Source organism: Aquarana catesbeiana, linkage group LG04 (genome assembly GCF_042186555.1).
Source record: "Aquarana catesbeiana isolate 2022-GZ linkage group LG04, ASM4218655v1, whole genome shotgun sequence".
NCBI classification, from domain to species: Eukaryota; Metazoa; Chordata; class Amphibia; order Anura; family Ranidae; genus Aquarana; species Aquarana catesbeiana.
Window position 1 is genome coordinate 592,771,926 of NC_133327.1, and position 24,012 is coordinate 592,795,937.

The following is a 24,012-nucleotide window of genomic DNA, read 5'->3' on the forward strand; positions in this document are numbered from 1 at the left end:
TACCTTATATAGACAGGTGTGTGTGCCTTTCCAATTCATGTCCAATCAACTGAATTTACCACAGGTAGACTCCAATCAAGTCGTGGAAAAACACAGAGGAGACAGGATGCACCTGAGCTCGATTTTGAGTGTTATGGCAAAGGCTGTGAATACTGATGTACATGTGATATTTGTTTTTTGTTCCTTTTTTTTCCCCCCAAGAACTTTATTAAGTTTTAAAAGATAAACATAGGCATTAACCATAAAATCTTAACAGTACACTTAATAAGACGGCAAATGGGGCTCATACCCCTGCAAGGAAAGGTAGTACAGTAAGTGCATAAATCAATGTATAGGTAACATAGTAACCTAATAAACTGTGTTGAACAACCCCCCCCCCCCCCTATATTTCTTCACTATTATTAACACGGTTTCTATTAGACATAGCATTTTTCAACCAGGGGTGTCTTCAGTTGGAACGGAATGTCTACAGGCTATCAGAGCTAATACGATGTATATTTTTAACTTGTAGCTCTATTCAAATTAGTGAAATTGGGAAGGGGAATACCGTACTCTATAGAGAAACTGGAAAGGCTTAAAGTGGAGTTCCACCCGCTTTTACAACTCTTCAGCATCCCTCACTAAACTGTGCACTGTAAACAAATTAGATATTTTTTGATTTTTTTTCTCAGCACTTACTGTATATCTGCTGTATTCATTTTTCACTTCCTCTTCCCTGGCCGCGGCCCATCGCATCATTTCCTGTTTGCAATGCCTTCTGGGAAGGGGCGGCAACTTCCTCTGACACTGCCATTGCTATGGAAACCTGACCTGAAACCTATTACACTGCTTGGGCTGCACTGAGCATGAGCGAGATCTGCAAGGATGAGATCCAGGAAGAAATACAGTCTGGCTTCAGATGCCAACACTTAAGATGGCCACGGCCTGCTGTAAGTTTATAAAATAACAAACTACTGCTATAAACTAACAAAACAGACCTTAGTTTACAGACTAACTTTACTAGAATACATTAGGCTTGTGTATTATAGGGGTATTTTTATTTAAAAAGTATAATTTCGTCCGGAACACCACTTTAAGTAGTGTTTGAATGGTGGTGTGGGAACCTATAATATCTGGTGTTATAATGCAGGAGATGGCAGATGCATGCATTAATATTAGTCTGCTTACCTACTACTTTCAAAATAGGCACTTTACCAAGTTGTTTTCTATTTTTAGTAAATTTACAAAGATTTCAAACAAACTTATTTCACGTTGTCATTATGGGGTATTGTTTGTAGAATTTTGAGGAAATCAATCAATTTAATTCATTTTGGGATAAGGCTGTAACATAACAAAACGTGGAAAGAGTGAAGCGCTGTCAATACTTTCTGGATGCACTGTACATCTGGTCATGGCATGAAAACCATTTGCTCCTCCCATCATTGGGATAGGCCACCATCCTGACCCATCCTCATGATGGGAGGGGCCAAGGGTTCTCATGCTATGACCAGATGTATATGAACTGCTGAGCTGGGACCCTGGTGGTGTCCTTCCAAGTTCCGGAGTACGCTGAGTAAATTGAGAAATTTGGAAGCAGACATTAACTTTGATAGCTGTGCCTATCAAATGGTTTATGAATATATTTGTGGATTATTTATAAATTTTGCATGGGATAATGCATTAGGTTGGTGTGTCCTCTTTTGTAGTGCACCGCACACCAGCATTGTGACTGGTTGCGAATTAGCTCTTAAAGGATATCCTTCATACATGGGACCCATGTATGCCCCGCCTGTGTTCACACCATGTCTGTTGATCTGTATTTTTCTACACACCATCGCAGAAGTATAGTGTGCGCAGGCAAATAGAAAACAGTTGTTTTCTATGTACCCTGTCCTCACCATACTTGTGTGAATAAACGCAGCTCATCGGACGTGGTGTGAACAAACCCCAATTGTCAGATATATTCTCATTGGACTAGCTTCTTTGCAAAATACCATTCACCATCATAGGAGGTGTAGGACATGCATGCAGGTATCCCCAGCAAACACGGAACACTTGATCACTTAATGATCTGCTGTATTATGAGTCGGTTTCCATATGTGTATGGTGGCCTTAAAGGGGTTGTAAACCCTCGTGTTTTTTCACTTTAATGCTTCCTATGCACTAAGGTGAAAAAAAACGAGTGGCAGTCAACGCCCCACCCCCCCCACCCCCCCCGGTTTTACTTTCCTGAGCCCTGGAATTTCACCTGGCGGAGCCGCACTCTCCCTTTTCCCGGGGTTCTCGGCTCTTGATTGGATAGATTGATAGCAGCGCAGCCATTGGCTTCCACTTCTGTCAATCAAATCCAATGACGCGGGGGCGGGGCCAAGTCCGGCATTCGGGTCTATGGATGCAAATGCTTGACTCTGGAGCATGCCCGCAAGGTAACCCCCTGGGAGAGCGCTTCTAGTGTAAAGGAGGAGCTGCCGAGGGACCCCAGAAGTCAGTGTTTGGGGCCACTCTGTGCAAAACGAACTGCACAGTGGAGGTAAGTATGACATGTTTGTTATTTAAAAAAAAAAAAAAAAGTGAACCTTTACAATCACTTTAAGAAACGAGCAGATTTTTTACCAAGTGTTTGATTTAGCAGAACTTACCTTTGTTGTCATTGTTTCTGCATAACCCCAATTTCTTCTCTTCAGCAGACACTTAAACTGTAGCACCGTTTGTACAACCAATAATATTTCTGCTGGACAATTTAATTTCTGGGGGTTAAAAAACGCCATTCTCACTGTTTGTTTACAGGTGGGACATGAGCAGACAGGATTACTTGACCTAGGTTGGAATTTGTCCAAAGCAGGATTAACATTCCGCCTGCTGAATGAAATACCATTAGAATGCTATTAATGTCCACAAAGAAAGCACTATCTATTTTTCTTTAATGTCTGAAATATTTATAGAGACAGTCTTCAATGCTGAATAGGGGCGGAGGATTTTTTTTTTTTTTTTAGTACATTTTTACAAATAAAAACTTGATAACATTATTAACTGATTCTATACTAAGCAAAATAACCCTTCATAATCCATGTAAAAGAAACATCCCCAACAGATCTCCGTAACACAAAGAAAAAAAAAATTAAGAATAAAAAGAAGGTGTAAACAATCTCTACAGCCAGTCCGACATTACTTCGGATGAATTTACATTCAGTGTCTTGTGTGTTAATTAGGGTACAAATCTTTCTAAAATTGAAGTTCTTTGAAGGCCTAATTGGGATTACATGGGGCACAATTTAAAGTAGAACTATAGGCAAAACGTTTTTTTTTTTTTTCATTTTTGATAGAGTATGGGAGGGTTATAACACCTGTCAATTTTTTGTTGCCATCTGTGTCCCAGGATATTTTCCTTTATTTCCTGTCCCACAGCCAAAACAGAAAGTGAGAGGAAATCCCTGCCAATTAAGGGAATCCCTTGGAGGGGCCCCCCAGATCACCAGAACTAGTGTTCCCATTGAAAGATGTCCTCTCTATTACTTTTTTGGAGACAACCTAAAATTTGAAATATTCTTTTACTTTTAATGATCATGTTAAATAGAACCCATAGACAGGGTGAATCTCCCTAATGGGGACACAGATAGCAATAAAAACCTAATCGACCACATCTACCACATCTACACTCTATCCAAAACTAAAAAGAATGTTAGTTATGCTTTACAATACTTGCCAATAATGACGTGAATGTCTTTTTTTTTTTTTTTTTTTTTTTTTTTTTTTGTCTACTCGATTTGAAGTTATTTCTGCTATTAAAAAAATCAATTTACGTGCAGTTTAGCAGCAGGTCATTTGCTACATCCAGTTTCAGGAGAGTAGCTAGTATTCTGTGAATTTTTATCTGTAATAGCAATTCATCATAATGGCATGTTTTCTGTGAAAGTTGCCTTTCAAGGCTGATTCATTAACTCCTTGTTCTATAGCGTTGTCCATAACATTGTCCAGGGGAAAACAATTGGACCATCAAATAAAAACAGTTTTCCCAACTGTCACCTAAACATGCAGCTTAATTTCTCCATGCATGCATATCTTTTGGCCTATGACACTATCAGTTCTGTGTTACTACTTAACAATGCTTGATAGGCTGAAATTTTCCACCCAGTACAGACCTGCTCTCCTTGACTGCTGAGAATATCTCATGCAGTTATTTCATCTTTATAAAAAAAAACCCTAGTTGTGTTTTTAACTCAAAATGCACCCACTGAATATCAGCAATCTGATGCTATGTAGCTTCTTCATTGTCACCATTAGGGATGAGCCGAACACCCCAGAGCATGCGAACAGGCAAAAAATTTGTACGAACAAGCAAACCCCGTTAAAGTCTATGGGGCACGAACATGAAAAATCAAAACTGCTAATTGTAAAGGCTTATATGCAAGTTATTGCCATAAAAAGTGTATGGGGACCCGGGTCCTGCCCCAGGGGACATGTATCAATGCAAAAAAAGTTTTAAAAACTGACTGATTTTGATTATCATGAAATTCACTATAATAATGAAAAAATATAAATTCTCATTCTATGGCTGGAATAGGGTTGTGCTTTGTGTGGAGTGTTCCATACATACGTTGGCCTTGATCTGTTCTTTGTGAGTGTGTACAAGAAAAGTCTTTATGAAGACAAATAAAGGGATATGGATGTGTGCTGTGGAATTTGTGTGTTTATTTTACTTGGTAAGTGGTCATAACGGAACGAGGTAATCATTTTGTGTTTTCGTAAGCATGGCTTGCATTATTTCCCAAATAAGTCATTCAGTTGCACTTTAATCTCAAATAATAAAATGACTTCTTCTGCAGTAATTTACCTAGTTGGGTATGTAGCGTCTTTTGATAAAGCCTTCTAGATATTTGTGATGCTGTAATAACACAACAGCAGAGCACAATGCTTTTTAAAATGCAGTATCGCTGTCCACTGAGGTTTTGGAGAACCAAGTCCTCTTAAGACGTACAGTGCCTTGAAAAAGTATTCATACCCCTTTAGATTTTCCACATTTTGGCATGTTACAACCAAAAACGTAAATGTATTTAATTGGGATTTTATGTAATAGACCAACACAAAGTTGCACGTAGTTGTGAAGTGGAAGGAAAATTTATAAATGGTTTTCAATTTTTTTTACAAATATGTGAAAAGTGTGGCGTGTATTTGTGTTCAGCTCCCCGAGTCAATACTTTGTAGAACCACCTGTTGCTGCAATTACAGCCGCAAGTCTTTTGGGTATGTCTCTACCAGCTTTGCACATCTAGAGAGTGAGATTTTTGCCCATTCTTCTTTGCAAAATAGCTCAACTCTGTCAGATTGTATGGAGAGCATCTGTGAACAGCAATTTTCAAGTCTTGCCACAGATTCTCAGTTGGATTTAGGTCTGTACTCGGCCATTCTAACACATGAATATTCTTTGATCTAAACCACTCCATTGTAGCTCTGGCTGTATGTTTAGGGTCGTTGTCCTGCTGGAAGGTAAACCTCCTCCCCAGTCTCAAGTCTTTTGCAGACTCTAAGAGGTTTTCCTCTAAGATTCCCCTGTATTTGGCTCCATCCATCTTCCCATCAACTCTGACCAGCTTCCCTGTCCCTGCTGCAGAAAAGCATCCCCACAACATGATGCCGCCACCACCATGTTTCACGGTGGGGAGTGTGCTCAGGGTGATGTGCAGTGTTAGTTTTCCGCCACACATAGCGTTTTGCTTTTAGGCCAAAAAGTTCAGTTTTGGTCTCATGTGACCAGAGCACCTTCTTCCACATTTTTGCTGTGTATCGAACATGGCTTCTCGGAAACTGCAAACAGGAATTGGCTTTCTTGCAATAACGGCTTTCTTCTTGCCACTCTTCCATAAAGGCCAGATTTGTGGAGTGCACGACTAATAGTTGTCCTGTAAACAGATTCTTCCACCTGAGCTGTGAATCTCTGCAGCGAATTCAGAATTACCATGGGTCTTTTGGCTGCTTCTCTGATTAATGCTCTCCTTGCCCGGCCTGTCAGTTTAGGTGGACGGCCATGTCTTGGTAGATTTGCAGTTGGGCCATACACTTGAGATTCACTAGATTTTAGTTAGGGCTATTGGAGTAAAGGGGGCTGAATACAAATGCATGTCACACTTTTCACATTTATTTGTAAAAAAAATTAGAAAACCATTTATCATTTTCCTTCCACTTCACAATTACAGTGGGGACGGAAAGTATTCAGACCCCCTTACATTTTTCACTCTTTGTTATATTGCGGCTATTTGCTAAAATCATTTAAGTTCATTTTTTTCTCATTGATGTACACACAGCATCCCATATTGACAGAAAAACACAGAATTGTTGACATTTTTGCAGATTTATTAAAAAAGAAAAACTGAAATATCACATGGTCCTAAGTATTCAGACCCTTTGCTCAGTATTTAGTAGAAGCACCCTTTTGATCTAATACAGCCATGAGTCTTTTTGGGAAAGATGCAACAAGTTTTTCACACCTGGATTTGGGGATCCTCTGCCTTTCCTCCTTGCAGATCCTCTCCAGTTCTGTCAGGTTGGATGGTAAACGTTGGTGGACAGCCATTTTTAGGTCTCTCCAGAGATGCTCAATTGAGTTTAAGTCAGGGCTCTGGCTGGGCCATTCGAGAACAGTCATGGAGTTGTTGTGAAGCCACTCCTTCGTTATTTTAGCTGTGTGCTTAGGGTCATTGTCTTGTTGGAAGGTAAACCTTCGGCCCAGTCTGAGGTCCTGAGCACTCTGGAGAAGGTTTTTGTCCAGTATATCCCTGTACTTGGCCGCATTCATCTTTCGCTCGATTGCAACCAGTTGTCCTGTCTCTGCAGCTGAAAAACACCCCCACAGCATGATGCTGCCACCACCATGCTTCACTGTTGGGACTGTATTGGACAGGTGTTGAGCAGTGCCTAGTTTTCTCCACACATACCGCTTAGAACCAAGGCCAAAAAGTTCTATCTTGGTCTCATCAGACCAGAGAATCTTATTTCTCACCATCTTGGAGTCCTTCAGGTGTTTTTTTAGCAAACTCCATGCGGGCTTTCATGTGTCTTGCACTGAGGAGAGGCTTCTGTCGGGCCACTCTGCCATAAAGCCCCGACTGGTGGAGGGCTGCAGTGATGGTTGACTTTCTACAACTTTCTCCCATCTCCCGACTACATCTCTGGAGCTCAGCCTGGTGATCTTTGGGTTCTTCTTTACCTCTCTCACCAAGGCTCTTCTCCCCGAAGAGCTCAGTTTGGCCGGATGACCAGCTCTAAGAAGGGTTCTGGTCGTCCCACATGTCTTCCATTTAAGGATAATGGAGGCCACTGTGCTCTTAGGAACCTTAAGTGCAGCAGAATTATTTTTGTAACCTTGGCCAGATCTGTGCCTTGCCACAATTCTGTCTCTGAGCTCTTCAGGCAGTTCCTTTGACCTCATGATTCTCATTTGCTCTGACATGCACTGTGAGCTGTAAGGTCTTATATAGACAGGTGTGTGGCTTTCCTAATCAAGTCCAATCAGTATAATCAAACACCGCTGGACTCAAATGAAGGTGTAGAACCATCTAAAGGATGATCAGAAGAAATGGACAGCACCTGAGTTAAATATGAGTGTCACAGCAAAGGGTCTGAATACTTAGGACCATGTGATATTTCAGTTTTTCTTTTTTAATAAATCTGCAAAAATGTCAACAATTCTGTGTTTTTCTGTCAATATGGGGTGCTGTGTGTACATTAATGAGGAAAAAAATTAACTTATATTGCAGCTATTCGCTAAAATCATTTAACAAAGAGTGAAAAATGTAAGGGGGTCTGAATACTTTCCGTCCCCATTGTACGTGCCACTTTGTGTTGGTCTATCACATAAAATCCCATTAAAATACATTTACGGTTTTGGTTGTAACCTGACAAAATGTGAAACATTTCAAGGGGTATGAATACTTTTTTCAAGGCACTGTAGTATAGGGTTGGTGACCTTACATTTCCACTAGTGGGGAGATCTTGTATGCTCAGCATTTTCTGCTTCTTTCTAACATTTATTTATGAGCTACCTAACCTCTGTTTTCTCTCTTTCTCTGGCCAGGAGCATGATGCTTTTTGCTGCTTCTATTTTCTACTAATCATTTTCCTTATAGCTGATTTGACTGGCTTCTGTTTACAGAAATTGTAAACCAATTGAATGCCTTGAGCAACTTACATGAAGATCAGGATGACTGCATAAAGCGAGCTTACATGCCTTCAGCTAAACCCTCCAGTCCCAGTGAAGGTCTATGGTCTTTCCTCTAATTTCATCCTGTGTCTGAGTTGTCTGCTTAGTCATCACTGCCTCCCGCTTGTGTCTGCCTCCATGTTGTGTCTTTGTGGCTTCCTTCCTGTGCTCTATGTCGTAATTTGTAGTGAAACCAACAAAAAACAAGGCAAAAGTCTTGGAAGAATAAAGTTATGTAAAATGCTGCCACAGTAAAACCTACACCTTTATCCTTATACAGTTATTTAAAAAAAAATATTTAATTGTGAACCTCCCCACTTTTCAGTTCACACATCATAATCAGACATTTGAAAGAGTACTTGTAATCAAGATTGTTTATTGCATTGGCAACCCTTTTTGACTGACTACATGCAAATGACAAAGTTGTGAATCCATGTTATACTCTTTAGTTTACATTTAAAGCAGTTCCATTCTCAGCTGTTGAGTGCAGTCTGAATGTATTATTATATATTATTATTATTATATACTTTATACATGTCTATTAAACAAATTTATATTAAATGAGAAGAAATATTAAATTGTGATATATAATTTTGCAGGGTAACTCATTGCAAATTTTATGGTTAAGATTTTTGGTTGCAGGATATGTGCTCTACTGAAGAGAACGATCAACCAGATGTAACCTTCCTTTAACTGAGATCATGAGGTTTATTTATTAAAGGCAACATGACTGTAAACTTTGCAAGGGAATTTTCGCTATAGCTTAGTAAATGAGGTGACACGCTACTGAGTTCCATCATCCAATCGCATGCATGCATGCAAAAAACAAAAAAAACAAAAAAAAGGTATTCTTTGCAAAGAGAATTTTTACCACATTCACTAAACTAAGGGACAATTCCTTTGCCAAGTGAACTACCTATTTGCCTTTAGTAAGTCAACCCCCATGTGTGTAAATACAGAGCTACAGTATGGCCAACACTGAAGGCAGCCTGTAGAAGCATTTTTTCCCAAGAAAGGTATTTCAGCCGTTCTATTTATTCAGCCTACAAAACTGTTATCGTTTCTTTACGTTACTGTTTAACTATATGTCCACTTTAAATTGGAACTTTACCCATAACAACTTGATAAAAATAATGTTCTTTAGCAAGGAACATACATTCCACATTAATAATTATGCTACCAAAATGAGTGTGTGCTGTAAATTGCCTCCAGCATTGTTCCTGTTTCTTCTTGCTGGAGGTTGCCGTTTTGGTGAATCCCAGAGCTCCCTAACAGCTGTAAATCTTTAGGCTGTCTGCAGATTGGTTTCTACAAATTCGGCACAGTGCCTAAAAATAGAGAGCAACTGAGCATGTGCAGAGCAGGGTGAAACAATGTGTTACTGGAACAGTATAGGCACTTCTTTTTAATGTTTTGCACAGTTATACTGGCAAAAGGGGTTAGCCTGAAGTGATCTGCCAGGAATTTTCTGACTAAAGTTACACTTTAACACATTAACGCAACTTTCTACTTTTGCATTCAAATTTGAAAAAACCCCACTATATGTTTGTGTTCCCATTCACACAGCATGCCTAAGAAATATTTGAAAAATATTTCAGACTTTTCAGATGTTTCTCAGGAGGAGGTGTTATGGCTGAACGCAAGGCTTTTTGAACAATGTCAAAGTAAGGCTGGCCATACATTAATCATTTTCTTTTTTAGTTCAACCTGCTGGATGATCTAATTCCCCCATCCACACATTCAAGGTGGATGAGAGATCCCACTGTGCTATTGTGTCCTGACAGCGGGGAGACTTACCTGCCATCAGAATACACTGATCAGTGCTGGCGACACTGATAGTTCTGGAAAAAAACAGACAGGCTGCTTGTACATAAGTCAATCGATACAACCAGCCTGATCATACATTAAGTTTAGATGCTTGGCTTCTTGCATTTTATGTTAATGAGGACAGACTTTTCAGAAATACAGCAGGGACCAGCCGAATTTTGATCCATGTATGGCTGCCCTAAGTCTGTCCTCATTAACATTCAATGCAAGAAGCCCAGCATCTAAACCTTTAACCCTTTGTTAGGCTCAAGAGTGTTCAAATATAGTTACAATTGATAATGAAGATCTGCCTGCACAGTACAGACAGGGTTAATTGTGGCAAACACAGCTGCCCAGCCCCCTTATAAACAAAGAGAAACTACTAGGATTTTTCCTTGCTTGAGGGTCCAAAATAGAGCATCTAAGCTGCATTTTTTAAATGATTTTCTTGAACCGCTTCGTGACCGCTGCACGACGATATACGTCGGCAGAATGGCATGGGTGGGCAAAAGGACGTACAGGTACGTCCCCTTTAAGAAGCAGCACTGAGGGCGTGCGCCCGCAGCGTTGACAGTGATTACGGGTCCCGCGGACTAGGTGTCCGCTGGGTGCCCGCGATCGTGTCACGGAGAGGTAAAACGGGGAGATGCCGTTGTAAACAAAGCATTTCTCCGTTCTGCCTAGTGGCATGACAGAGATCACTGCTCTCTGTCATCGAGAACAGTGATCGCTGTCATGTGTGTTGAAGGCCACCCCCCACCCCCACCCCCACAGTTACAATCACTCCCTGGGACACACTTAACCCCTTCATCGCCCCCTAGTGGTTAACCCCTTCACTGCCAGTGTCATTTACACAGTAATCAGTGCATTTTTATAGAATCGATCGCTGTATAAATGACAACGGTCCCAAAATAGTGTCAAAAGTGTCGGATGTGTCCCCCATATAGTCGCAGTCAAGATAAAATTCGCAGATCGGCGTCATTACTAATAAAAAAAAATTAATACTCAAAATGCCATAAAACTATCCCCTGTTTTGTAGACGCTATAAATTTTGTGCAAACCAATCAATATACGTTTATTGCGATTTTTTTTTTTTCTTTTAACCAAACATATGTAGAAGAATACATATCGGCCTAAACTGAGGAAAAAAAACATTTTTTATATATTTTTGAGGGATATTTATTATAGCAAAAAGTATTGTGCTTTTTTTCCAAAATACCACCAAAAGAAATCTCTATTTGTGGGAAAAAAAAGGATGTCAATTTTGTTTGGGTACAACGTTGCACGACCGCGCAATTGTCAGTTAAAGCGACGCAGTGGCAAATCGCAAAAAGTGCTCTGGTCAGGAAGGGGGCAAATTCTTCCGGGGCTGAAGTAGTTAAAGTTATGTGAATGGGGTCATATAACAAATATAAAATAAGTGTTATCCCAAATTGGTTGCAAAAGTAGAAATACACTTCAGGCAAGCTAAAAAAGATGCTAGGACCTACAACCAACCTATTCTTTTCTAGTCCACGTTAATACAGGATGGTACACACTTTTTCTGTTAGTATGAAAATGTATTTACTAAGTAGCTGCATATTCTGCAGTTCTGTATAATTAGCGAATAAACATTCAATTATTAAAACAAATAAACAGGATATAGTATATAACTTGAAACAATCATGTTTAAGACATTACAATGATTTTAGAAGAACTATAACGAGCATGTATAGCATCCACTGATTAATACAATTTGCATTATACACACTGACAGTGGATTCGATAGTTATTTTATGCTGTTTTCTAATGGATGACCAATCAAGTTGTGACTCCACAACTGTCTGCCTGGTAACATAGAGTGGTGACCCCATGATAGTGTGACCAAAGTAAAACAAAGAGCTTCATGCATGTGATATGGCTGTCATAGTGAGCTGTGACTAACCCAGGTTATGTAGATGCTTTAGGCCTTGGGCATGGCTAAGATTATGAAATGAGTGCCCCTCTTTTCAACATGACTGGCACTGACTGATGAGCAAACAATGACTTGGTGCCCTTCTGACTGAGACCAGTATTTCAGCAGATATTTCAAGACCTTGGTATGTCGGAATTATGGTGGACTTGTCATGTCCGTCATACTGTGTACACCAGGGATATGCAATTGGCGGACCTTCAGCTGTTGCAGAACTACAAGTCCCATGAGGCATAGCAAGACTCTGACAGCCACAAGTATGACACCCAGAGGCAGAAGCATGATAGGACTTGTAGTTTTGCAACAGCTGGAGGTCCGCTAATTGCATATCCCTGGTGTACACTAACATCACTGGCAAAGCACTTGTTTTACGATCACTTAAAGTGGTTGTAAAGCATTAAAGTTTTTCACCTTCATGCACTCTTTGCGTAAAGGTGAAAAACTTTCTGTGCTGCAGCTCCCCCCAGACCCCATCCTTTTTCTTACCTGAGCCGATCCGATCCAGCAATGTGTAGGAGCGCAGCAGCTCCAACCATCTCTTTCTCTCCTCATTGGACAGATTGATAGCAGCAGGAGCAATAGGCTCCCGCTGCTGTCAATTCAAGGCTGTGACGCAGGGGGCGGGGCAGAGTCCCGCTATCTTTGTCAATGGATGCAGCAGCGGGACGGGAGCGAGCCTGCATAGGTGCCCCCATGGAAAGCAGCTTTCTGTGGGGGCACCCGATGAAGAGAAGGAGCCAGGAGCGCCGACGGGGGGGGCCCCAGAAGAGGAGGTTTGGGGGGTGCTCTGTGCAAAACCATTGCACAGAGTAGGTAAGTACAGATATGTTTGTTATGTTTTTTCTTTTTTTTAAATCGAAGGTTTGCAATCACTTCAAGTTCCTAGAGCTGGACTTTATTATGGTCTTTAATGTCTTCCAGCGTTAGGAATAATCCCTGTCCCCTTCTAGTACTATGCTCCACCCCTGAAATTCTATAATTTAATGCCAGCCAGGTGTGTTTTTAGTGTCAAATTCTCAGAGTGCAGTTTTTAAAACAACTCTGGTGGATCCTGCAAAGAGTCGAGCAGGATTGGAACTGTGAGCTGCCTTTTGAATGATCACCTATTATGCCGCGTACACACGAGTGGACTTTGCGGCGGACTTTCTGACTAAGTCCGACGGACTTTCCGAACCAACGGACTTGGCCACACACGATAGGACTAAGTCCATTCATAAATCCGTTCGGTTTGAACGTGATGACGTAAACAGGGCTAAAAAAGGAAGTTCAGTAGCCAATAGCTTCCCTTGCGTTGTATTTGGTCCGTCGGACCAGCACACAGACAAACAGTTTTTCCAATTTTAGTCCGTCGGACAGATTTGAAACATGTTTTATTTCTAGGTCCGTCGGATTTTTATCCACAAAAGCTATCGGACTAGCCCACACACTATCGGATTGTCCCCTGGACTAATCCCGTCGGACCTAGTCCACCGGTAAGTCCGCTCGTGTGTCCACGGCATTAGACTTGCAGTTTTGCTACAGAGTGCTTGCTAAGAAGACTCTGAGGCAGAACATTAAAGTGCATAGTGTTTAAAGAGGAAATGTGACATCACTGTACTTCAGAGTATGCTCAAACATCAATAGAGGAGACACCACTCTCTTGACCAGCCTGTACAACATAACAGTAAATGGCAGCCTCAGCCTGCATGTCTCCGCCATGCATACTCTAAATGAGCATATTGATACACTGGCACCCCGCTTCTTTGGATCCAGGGATGATACTTCTCTTTAGCTTCAAGCGGCGCTCCAAGTCTTTATCTAGATCACCGTACTTATTGGAAAAGAGCGGATCCAGCTCTGCCTTGTGTTTGCCCGCAACAACAGATCATTGCTGTAGTTTCAGCAAGCTATTAAAAGTGATCTTGCAGCAAAGCATGTGCGTTGTGGTGCACTGTAGTGCTGGGGACATAGCAGGCTACTGTACTTGTGCATTGGGATGCCATTCTAAATCAGTGGCACCACAAGATACGACATACAGATGCTGTTCGTTAACATTACCACAATCTAATATACAGCAAGCCTAAAGCTTTTTCTACTAACCCAGTTTTCTCTTTCTCAGAATGCTCTTACTTTAGGTTTACCTCACACTATCGTGTTGTGAACGTGCATTTTGCATAACGTTAATAAAGTGCACGTTGTACTTTGCGCTGTAGTACCACCATTTGGCACCCCAACTCACAGATACAGAATCCTGCAATGCACCTTTATTGCAGCACACCACAACACAAATGCAGTGCATTTGTGGTGCGCTACGTCAAAAACTCAAATGGTGGTTCACACCACATTTTCTGCGTTCCGAATACGATTCTGCATATGCTTTTACATGTGTTTTTGATGCTTTCCCGATGCGTTTCTTCCTCATTTTTTTTGTATAATTTTCTTTTGAAAATGTTTTATTTTTATTAGGACAATGCTTCTTGAGGTCACTTTCCCTTTGTTCACTTCCTGATTCTCCCTGGGCTGTCTCCATTGTTTGTTGTGTGCAGCTGCATGGAGAATTACGATGTCTGCACTTACAGGCTTATTTATGGTGATGGCCATGGCACTCCTAAGACTGCATGCTTGTAAGAGAAGGTGTTATTGAGTACATCCATTGTTGATGAATCGAGAAAGCAAGGGCTAATTTTTAACACTGTTTAAAGACTTTCGCCAACATCCGGAAAAGATTTCCATGTTTACACAGATGTCAAATAAAAGGTAATTATCAATAATTATAATTATTTATATTGTGTATATATATATTTGTGGTGTGTGTATGTATATATGTATGCATGTGTGTATGTATATGTGTGTGTATATATATATATATATATATATATATATATATATATATATATATATATATATATATATATATAAAATTAGTGCTGTGAAAAAGTATTTGCCCCCTTCCTGTTTTTTTTTTTTTTTTTTGCATATTTCTCACACTTAAATGATTCAGATCATAAAACAAATTTTAATATAACACAGAGATAACTCGAGTAAATCCAAGATGCAGTTTTTAAATTATTATTTAATTTATTAAGGGAAAAAAGCTGCTCAAACCTGCCTGGCCCTATGTGAAAAAGTGCCCCCTCCCATGCTGAATCATGAATGAACTGTGATTAACCACAATTTTTTGGAAAGCTGAGTTAAATTTCACTTGACACACCCAGGCCTGATTACTGCCAGATCTGTTGAATCAAGAAATCACATAAACAGTAGCTGTCTGACAAAGTGAAGCACGCTAACAGATCACAAAAAGCCACACATCATGCCACAATCTAAAAAAAAAAATCAAGAACAGATTAGAAACAAAGTAATTTACATGTATCGATCTAGGGAGGGTTTCAGAGACATTTCTAAGGCTTTGGAACTCCAGTGAACCAAGGGGAGAGCCATTATCCACAAATGGAGATAACTTGGAACAGTGGTGAACCTTCCCAGGAGTGGCCGGCCTACAAAAATTACTACAAGAGCGTGACAACGACTCATCCAGGAGGTCCCAAAAGAACCCAGAACATCATCTAACAAAAATGTTACTTTTTGGAAGGTGTGCGTCCAGTTACATCTGGCATAAAACTAATACAGCATTTCATAAAAAGAACATCATACCAACAGTCAGACATGGTGGTGGTAGCGTGATGGTCTGGAGCAGCTTTGCAGCTTCGGGTCCTGGACGACTTACCAGAATTGATGGAACCATGAATTCTGAGCTCTACCAGAGAATCCTAAAGAAGCATGTCCAGCCATCATTTCGTGACCTCAAGCTCAAGTGCACTTGGGTTATGCAGCCGGACAATGATCCAAAACACAACAGCAAGTCCACCTCCAAATGGTTCTAACAAAGCAAAATTTAGGTTTTGAAGTAACCTAGTCAAAGCCTGAACTTAAATCCAATTGAGATGCTGTATCATGACCTTACACAGGCCGTTCATGCTGGAAAACCCTCCAATGTGGCTGAATTTAAACAATTATGCAAAGAAGAGTGGGCCAAAATTGCTCCACAGCAATGTGAAAGACTCATTGCAAATGCTTGATTCCAGTTATTAGGTTTAGGGGGCAATTACTTTTTCACATAAAGTCAGGCAGGTTTGGACAGCTTTTTTGCCGTAATAAATTAAACCATCATTTAAAAACTGGATTTTTTATATACTCCTGGTTATCTTTGTGCAATAATAAAATTTGCTTGATGATCTGAGTCATTTAAGTGTGAGTGTGTGTGTATATATGTGTGTGTGTATGTATGTATGTGTGTATATATATATATATGTATATATATATATATATATATATATATATATATATATATATATATATATACACACACACACACAGTATTTCACAAAAGTGAGTACACCCCTCACATTTTTTGTAAATGTTTTATTATACCTTTTCATATGACAACACTGAAGACATGATACTTTGCTACAAAATAAAGTAGTGAGTGTACAGCTTGCAGGGGTGAGCACACCCCTAAGTGAAAATGTACAAATTGGGCTCAAAGTTTTAATATTTTGTGTGGCCATCATTATTTTCCAGCACTGCCTTAACCCCCTTGGGCATGGAGTTCACCAGAGCTTCACAGGTTGCCACTGGAGTCCTCTTCCACTCCTCCATCACGACATCACAGAGCTGGTGGATGTTAGAGACCTTGCACTCCTCCACCTTATGTTTGAGGATGCCCCACATATGCTCAATAGGGTTTAGGTCTGGAGACATGCTTGGCCAGTCCATCACCTTTACCCTCAGCTTCTTTAGCAAGGCAGTGGTCGTCTTGGAGGTGTGTTTGAGGTCGTTATGTTGGAATACTGCCCTGGGGCCCAGTCTCCGAAGGTGGGGGATCATGCTCTGCTTCAGTGTGTCACAGCACATGTTGGCATTCATGGTTCCCTCAATGAACTGTAGCTCCCCAGTGCCGGCAGCACTCATGCAGCCCAAGACTATGACACTCCCAGCACCATGCTTGACAGTAGGCAAGACATACTTGTCTTTGTGCTCCTCACCTGGTTGCTACCACACACGCTTGACGCCATCTGAACCAAATAAGTTTATCTTGGTCTCATCAGACCACGGGACATGGTTCCAGTAATCAATGTCCTTAGTCTGCTTGTCTTCAGCAAACTGTTTCCGGGCTTTCTTGTGCATCATCTTCAGAAGAGGCTTCCTTCTGGGACGACAGCCATGCAGACCAATTTGATGCAAAATGCAGCGTATGGTCTGAGCACTGACAGGTTGACCCCCCACCCAATTAACCTCTGCGGCAATGCTGGCAGCACTCATACGACTATTTCCCAAAGACAACCTGGATATGATGCTGAGCCCGTGCACTCAACTTCTTTGGATGACCATGGCGAGGCCTGTTCTGAGTGGAACCTGTCCTGTTAAACCGCTGTATGGTCTTGGCTACCATGCTGCAGCTCAGTTTCAGGGTCTTAGCAATCTTCTTATAGCCTAGGCCATCTTTATGTGGAGCAACAATTATTTTTTTCAGATCCTCAGAGTTCTTTGCCATGAGGTGCCATGTTGAACTTCCAGGTACCAGTATGAGAGAGTGAGAGAGAGATAACACCAAATTTAACACACCTGCTCCCGATTCACACCTGAGACCTTGTAACACTAACAAGTCACATGACATCAGGCAGGGAAAATGGCTAATTGGGCCTAATTTGGACATTTTCACTTGGTGATATACTCATTTTTGTTGCCAGCAGTTTAGACATTAATGGCTTTGTGTTGAGTTATTTTAAGGGGACAACAAATTTACAGTTATACAAGCTGTAGACTTACTACTTTACATTGTAGCAAAATGTCATTTCTTTAGTGTTGTCACATGAAAAGATATAACAAAATATTTACAAAAATGTGAGGGGTGTACTCACTTTTGTGAGATACTGTATGTGAGTATGTGTGTGTATATATATATATAGCATATACACTGTATATCTTTACACAGTCAATATTGTAATGGACCTATAGATTGTGGTCTGTACACATTTCCTTAACGATTTTTTTTTTTTCCATTTCTTTTTTTTTTTATCTTTGACCATCTTTTGGATATCCTCACACCTGACCTTTGAGCATCAGGATACCACCTACCGCAAGTCCATGACACCTACAGAATGTCTCCTAGTGACGCCTTGGTAAGTCAGTACTTGGGCTGTTACGTTTTGACTTGTTCTCCCTTCCCTTTACTAAATGATCACCAAAACACCACTATGAAATGGAGTATACAGAAACATAAAACAAAAGTGTTGTAGAAATGTGTGTATATGTGTATGTGTATATATATATATATACATATACATTTTTTTTTCTTTTAATTCTTTATTTAAGGTATACATCATGACAATGTAGTATGACTTAACAGTCGTCCATTCTCAATGATAACCATCAACAGTGATACAATAAGTGAATACAGATGGGGTTTAAAGCAAGCGTTAACGCCATAGGCCAAGTTCCTTCTATTAACATATATTGCCTAAAGTCTAATGACCGTGGCATTCATGGTGAGTATATCCTGTAATGAGGAGAAAGTCACATAGGAGAACATGATTAACAATTACATACCGAGAAGATGGCACAGATTGGTAGGCACTTAACTACTATGAGGTGGGGGGATAACAAAAACCTCATATGATATAAGGACGTTTTTTCCAGGCTTCAAAGCAGCCGTGCCAAAGGTCAGCGCATACTGGGTAGTTTTTTTTTCTTTTCTTTTGAGGGAAAGAGAAAACAACATGCTGAGTGTCTAGGAAAAGAAGAGAAGGGGTAAAAAAAGACAAAAAAAGGGGGGAAGAGAAGGTGGGGAGCATATATTTTGTAATCAACAGGTCCACAAGGCCAAAAATTTTTTTTTATATATATATTTTCAGTATTTTTTTCTTTAGAATTTTTGTTGTAAAAAAAAACCCCACATTTTTTTGAAAAACATTCAAATATACCCGAAAAAATAAACAGTACATAATACAGGTAATGATATGTTTCAGCTTTCTCCTCAAGTGCATGAAGCACCCCCCTTGGTTGCCCACATGGAGGTGTCTGTGTTTGGGCTAGATATGGAGGATAGTATGGAGGACCTCTCATGTCTTGACTGTAATGGTGCCTCACTTGGGAATGTTGTTGCCGGGCTGCAGATTGGGCAGTACGTTGGATAGGATTAGTGCTAGCAGGTGTATTCTGGTATTGTGAGACATATGAACTAGGTTGTATTTCATTTTGATAGGCTTTGAATGAGATTGACCATATTGTTATATAAAGCCCCCTTTCTCTCAGGCTCATTAGGGAACCAAGTTTAGAAGAAAATATACATTTGATCCCTATTCCTTTCTAATTTTGCTTATAAAGACTTTTAAAGTGTCCACCATATTTTTGGAAGTGGCAAGTACACCTATATGGCCTGGACCTGTGGAAGGCAGACCAGCTCTTCTTATAGAATCTCAAAGCAAAGGCTCTTGCTCAGGTTGCATGGAGCTGTGACTTGTGCCCAATTCGCACTGTGATGTTTTTGTGATGTTTTTGCTCAGATGGAACATGTTCAGATGGTGATCTTTTAGCCGTTTCTGCTGGAGATGCAGGGCCTTTAATACATGTTTGTTTCTCAGAGACATTTGCCTCTTCATTGTCAGGTACTTTCCGTACTGCTGAGAGCTAAGATCATTTTTTATATTGGATACTGTAAGCTTACAAAGCATTTCTAAAATACACAACAGAGATCTATTAACTGGCAAAGCTCCACAATTGGGTGTAGAAATTCTTGTTTTTGGACATGTACATATGTTTGTCTTTTCTTTCTTCCTGCCCTGCTTTGTTTAACAATTCTTCATACCCTTCCACTTTGTCTTCAAATGAGAAACAGAAAAAAAAAATTATTATAATAATTTGTTTAAAATTTCCTTTATTTCTTCACAGGTTTCTGGCTCCTGGTCATTCCCATGCAGCTATGCATTTTGAGTTTCATATGGGCAAATCAACCATCTATTACAGGGTTCTCCAAACTTTCTAAACTAGGGGGCAGGTTACTGTCCTTTAGACTTTAGGGGGGCCGGACTATGGCCAGTAGGAGCTGAAAATGCCCAAGCAGTAGTTGAAGTAAACAATGCCCCATCATTGGTTTTAGTGAAAAGAATAGTGCCCTATTGATATCAGTGGGAGGAATAGCACCCCATCCTTGGTGTCAGTTGTGGATGGAAAAGTTCCCGAAGGGCCAGATAGAGGCAAGCAAAGAGCCATAGTTTGGGGACCGCTGATCTATTACATTGTTCATGGCACTTGCAAGGCAATATGGCGCAATCTGCAGAAAGTTGTGTGGCTAGCTGTGGAACGGTGGTGGAAATTGCAGATTTATTTTGGTGAAGATGTCATTTTCTTTTGGGTGCACTAGATGGAAAGCATATCAGAATACGAATGCCAATGAGTGGAAGCGGATGTTTAAACTACAAAACATACTTCCCAATAGTACTGTTGGCAGCAGTTGATGCAGATTATAAATTCATGTGTATTGATGTTGGCTCTTACGGTAGTAGTAGTGATTCGGCTATAGTTAAGCATTCAAATTTGAGACAGAAATTGAGGGATACAATTACCTGGAACCACAGAACCATCCTACCCTCATGTTTTTGTTGCTGACAAAGCATTTGAGTTAAGTGAAAATATAATGTTACTCACAACTAGCTATATCAAACGCATATTCAATTACAAGCTAACATGTGCCCATAGAATGGTGGAATGCACATTCAATGTCCTGGCCAATAAATTGCATACATTGCACACAACCGTGTAGCTAACCCTAAAAATGCAACAGCTATACCCTTGAGGACTCCTCACACAATGCCCTTGAACAGGGTGAATGGAGTAATGCTCGAGGGAGCTTGAATGCCTTTGACAATAGAGATAGATTGGCTAAGTGTTTTATGTCACCTACGGGTGCACTTGACTGGCAGGATCTAGGGGTTTCAAAAACTATCTTCTGCTGTTTCTTTGCATATATTTTTTCTGTACAGTCTCAGTGTTCTAAGTTGTTAAAGCATGCAATACATTATATTCTTTTTGTATTTTAATATTTGTTAAAGATATTATGACTTTTTAAATTTTGGGGACAGGTTGTGTCATTAGCTCAATAAAACCTCTACAACAATGTAATCTTGTTTTGTCTTTTTTGAAATATACAGCATATATTTCTGTTATCTATAGACATATTACATTTTATTTTTTGTAGAATGCATTACATGGGGATTTTTCTTCACTATATTGTATAACTACATAACAGTAAATTCCTCCTAGAAAACAATTTAGAACTGTATGTTATCCTCTTTAGGATCGCCCATGCGCATTGTACTGCGGACGGGCGGCTCCTACAGACACATCGACGTACCTGTCGCTGGCCTCTTCTGGGTACAGGTTGTTTTTTGGTGGGCTTTTTTTTCTGTAATACGTGCTAGTGCCTTTTGATGCATTTCGGTGTGTCTTTTATGCATTTTGCTGCATTCCAGATATATATTCATGCCGAAAAAATGCAGCATGTTCTCCTTTTGTTGACTGTAATGGAACACACTGCAATGGTGCGAACTATGCCATTTAAATCCATGTAACCTACTGTCAATGCACTTTTGATGCAGAAAAAACACATTGGCCTGCATGTGGCGTGAACCGGCCATAAATTATTATATTGCTTTAATGGAACACATTAACACTTAAAATACCACACATTATTGTGCACAGAACTGCAGAGTTTTAAGGGGCCATAAATGTTTAACTGGACCAAAACTTGGAGTTTGAACACAAGGTACAGCTTACTTTTAAAATGTCTACTTATTTGCGTAGGTGCACTTAAAGTGTTACGATTATCCTTTGTGTTCAAACTAGATCTTGGAGAAAACACTAGGGAAAAAGAGGAAACTATGGGAGGCTTAAACTGTCCCTGTCTCTTCCTCTCTAGGTGAGTGGACCCTCTCTTTCAGGTGTTCTCTCATAGAGATAATATGGCAAAGCAATTATCCGTAAGAATAATTCACTTTTCTCAGTAAAGCACAGGACATATAGACCTTATTGCCACTGAATAAAAACTGATTACATGTCATAAAAACTGATCTAAAATATACAGGGCTGCCTGTACTTTGTATATACAGATGTGGACAGATTTGTTGGTACCCTTCCATGAAGAAAAAAAAGGACCCACAATTTTCTTTTAAATAACTTGGAACTGACCAAAGTAATTGACATCTGTCGTGTATTCTATATTTCTTGTTCAAATATTTTATTTAGCTGACAAAGATCGCACGAGGATTTGTGTATTCCATATTTAACAAAAAATAAAAATAAATTCGATTTTGCATTTGACTTTTGAATCGACAGCATATTGTAAATAATAAAACAGGTGAACATAGAGTGGACAAAAATGATGGTACTCTTATCCTTTAGAGGCAATTGCTGCAACAAGTGATTCTGTTGCTCCTAAACTGCCTGCCAACAGGTAGTTTACCCTATTCTTCTTGAGCAAACTGCTCTAGGTTTCTGTGGTTTAAAGGATGCTTTCTCCAGATTGTATATTTGAGCTCTTTCCATAGATGTTAGATAGAATTCAGATCAGGGCTCATAGAAGGCCATTTCAGAATAGTCTAACGTTTTATTCTTAGCCATTCTTGAGTGCCTTTAGCTGTGCGTTTTACTATTGGAGGACCCATGACCTGCCACTAATGCCGCGTACACACGGTCGGACTTTTCGTCTACAAAAGTCCAACGGACGCTGACGGACTAAAGCTGGCTGGTAATCCGATCGTGTGTGGGCTTCTCCGGACTTTCAACGGACTTTTTTAGCCTCAAATCCGACGGACTTTAGATTTGAAGCATGCTTCAAATCTTTACGTCGTAACTACGACGGACCCCGAAGTCCGCTCGTCTGTATGCTAGTCCGACGGACAAAAAAACGACGCATGCTCATAAGCAAAAACTAAACGGAAGCACTCGGTCTAGTAAAACTAGTGTTCGTATTGTAGGTAGCACATTCATCACGCTGCAAAATCTGTGATCGTTGAATGCAGCGCATTTTATTTCTTCTTTACGAAGGCTCTAAAGAACGAAGGTGTTTTGCTGTTCATAATCAGAGTTCTCCCAAACTGATTTCTGGATTCTTTTTCTCTTTGATCTCATGAATGATATAGTATGCATTTTAAAAACAATGTTTCCATACTAATAATACTTTTTCCCCTTTTTTTTTTTTTAGGTTTGTAAAGTTAACACAAAGAACCCATTATTATTTTTTTTTTTTATAGTGATTATTTTTTAGTTTTTAGATAAAGTTAACCCAAAGCACCGTTTTTGGTTACGTAAATTTTTTGATTTTCAAGACTTACCACTTGAACATTATTAACATTAGTAATGTATTTTTGGTGTGTTTTTTTTCAAACTCAATGAGATTGTTGTCCCTTGTTAATTTAACATTGTGTGTAAAATCAATGATTTCAAAGAAAAAACATAAAAAGTCTTTTGCTAAACTCAAAAAAGATCCATTTATTCATGGTCAAAATAAAATAAAGAGGAAGTCAACGCTGGAAAAAGTCGGTGTACCAGAAAATTGGGATCTTGCGGAGTCCATATAAGAGGGAGCACAATCTGGTCCAAGAATCCCAGAGATCAACAGCACCAGCAGATGATCTAGATGTCCCCAGACTGTGGTCCTACAACAGCCTGCGTCTTCTGTCAGACCAGACTGAACCCAGGTCATCATTTTCTTCTCTTCCCTGCAGCCTTTCCTCCACGCTGCCCTGCAGCCTTCCCTGTAGCCTTCTTTTGAGGCTGTGGCTCTGGTGTTTCAGTTGTGGCAGGAGGAGGAGGAGGAGGAGGAGGAGGAGGAGGGGGGGCTGCCTCATGTAGTTGGGTGTTTTGTGTTAGCGTGCCCTGCAGCCCCTTATGGATTGTTTCCCCAAATAGGCGCTCACAAATGAGGCGCTGCTCCCTATTCATCTGAAGAAGCCTGCTGGCTAAGTAGCAGCCATAGGATTCTTCCGCTTCGGGGGGGCTCCTTAAAAAACGGGTGGCCTCTTGCATGAGGCGCAGGGATGCGTCC

The 24,012-nt window shown here is 40.2% G+C and overlaps 1 protein-coding gene and 1 long non-coding RNA gene across 7 annotated transcripts in view; both read left to right on the top strand.

The window, feature by feature from the left end:
• EHBP1 (EH domain binding protein 1) overlaps positions 1-24,012 on the top strand; it is a 733,557-nt gene that overhangs the window by 226,669 nt on the left and 482,876 nt on the right. For 4 of the 6 annotated variants that reach the window (XR_012243991.1, XM_073628177.1, XM_073628181.1 and 1 more), the window contains exon 8: positions 8,126-8,230. The exons of the other annotated variants lie outside the window; for them this stretch is intronic. Coding sequence is in view for 3 of the 4 variants with exons in the window: in XM_073628177.1 (XP_073484278.1) it covers positions 8,126-8,230 (105 nt within the window). In the remaining variant the exon portion in view is untranslated. The remainder of the gene's footprint in view (positions 1-8,125; positions 8,231-24,012) is intronic. 6 annotated transcript variants of the gene reach the window in all.
• Positions 12,498-21,178, top strand: LOC141140727 (uncharacterized). Its single transcript, XR_012243992.1, has 3 exons — positions 12,498-14,666; positions 18,036-18,091; positions 19,860-21,178. It is a non-coding gene; the product is annotated as an uncharacterized lncRNA (long non-coding RNA).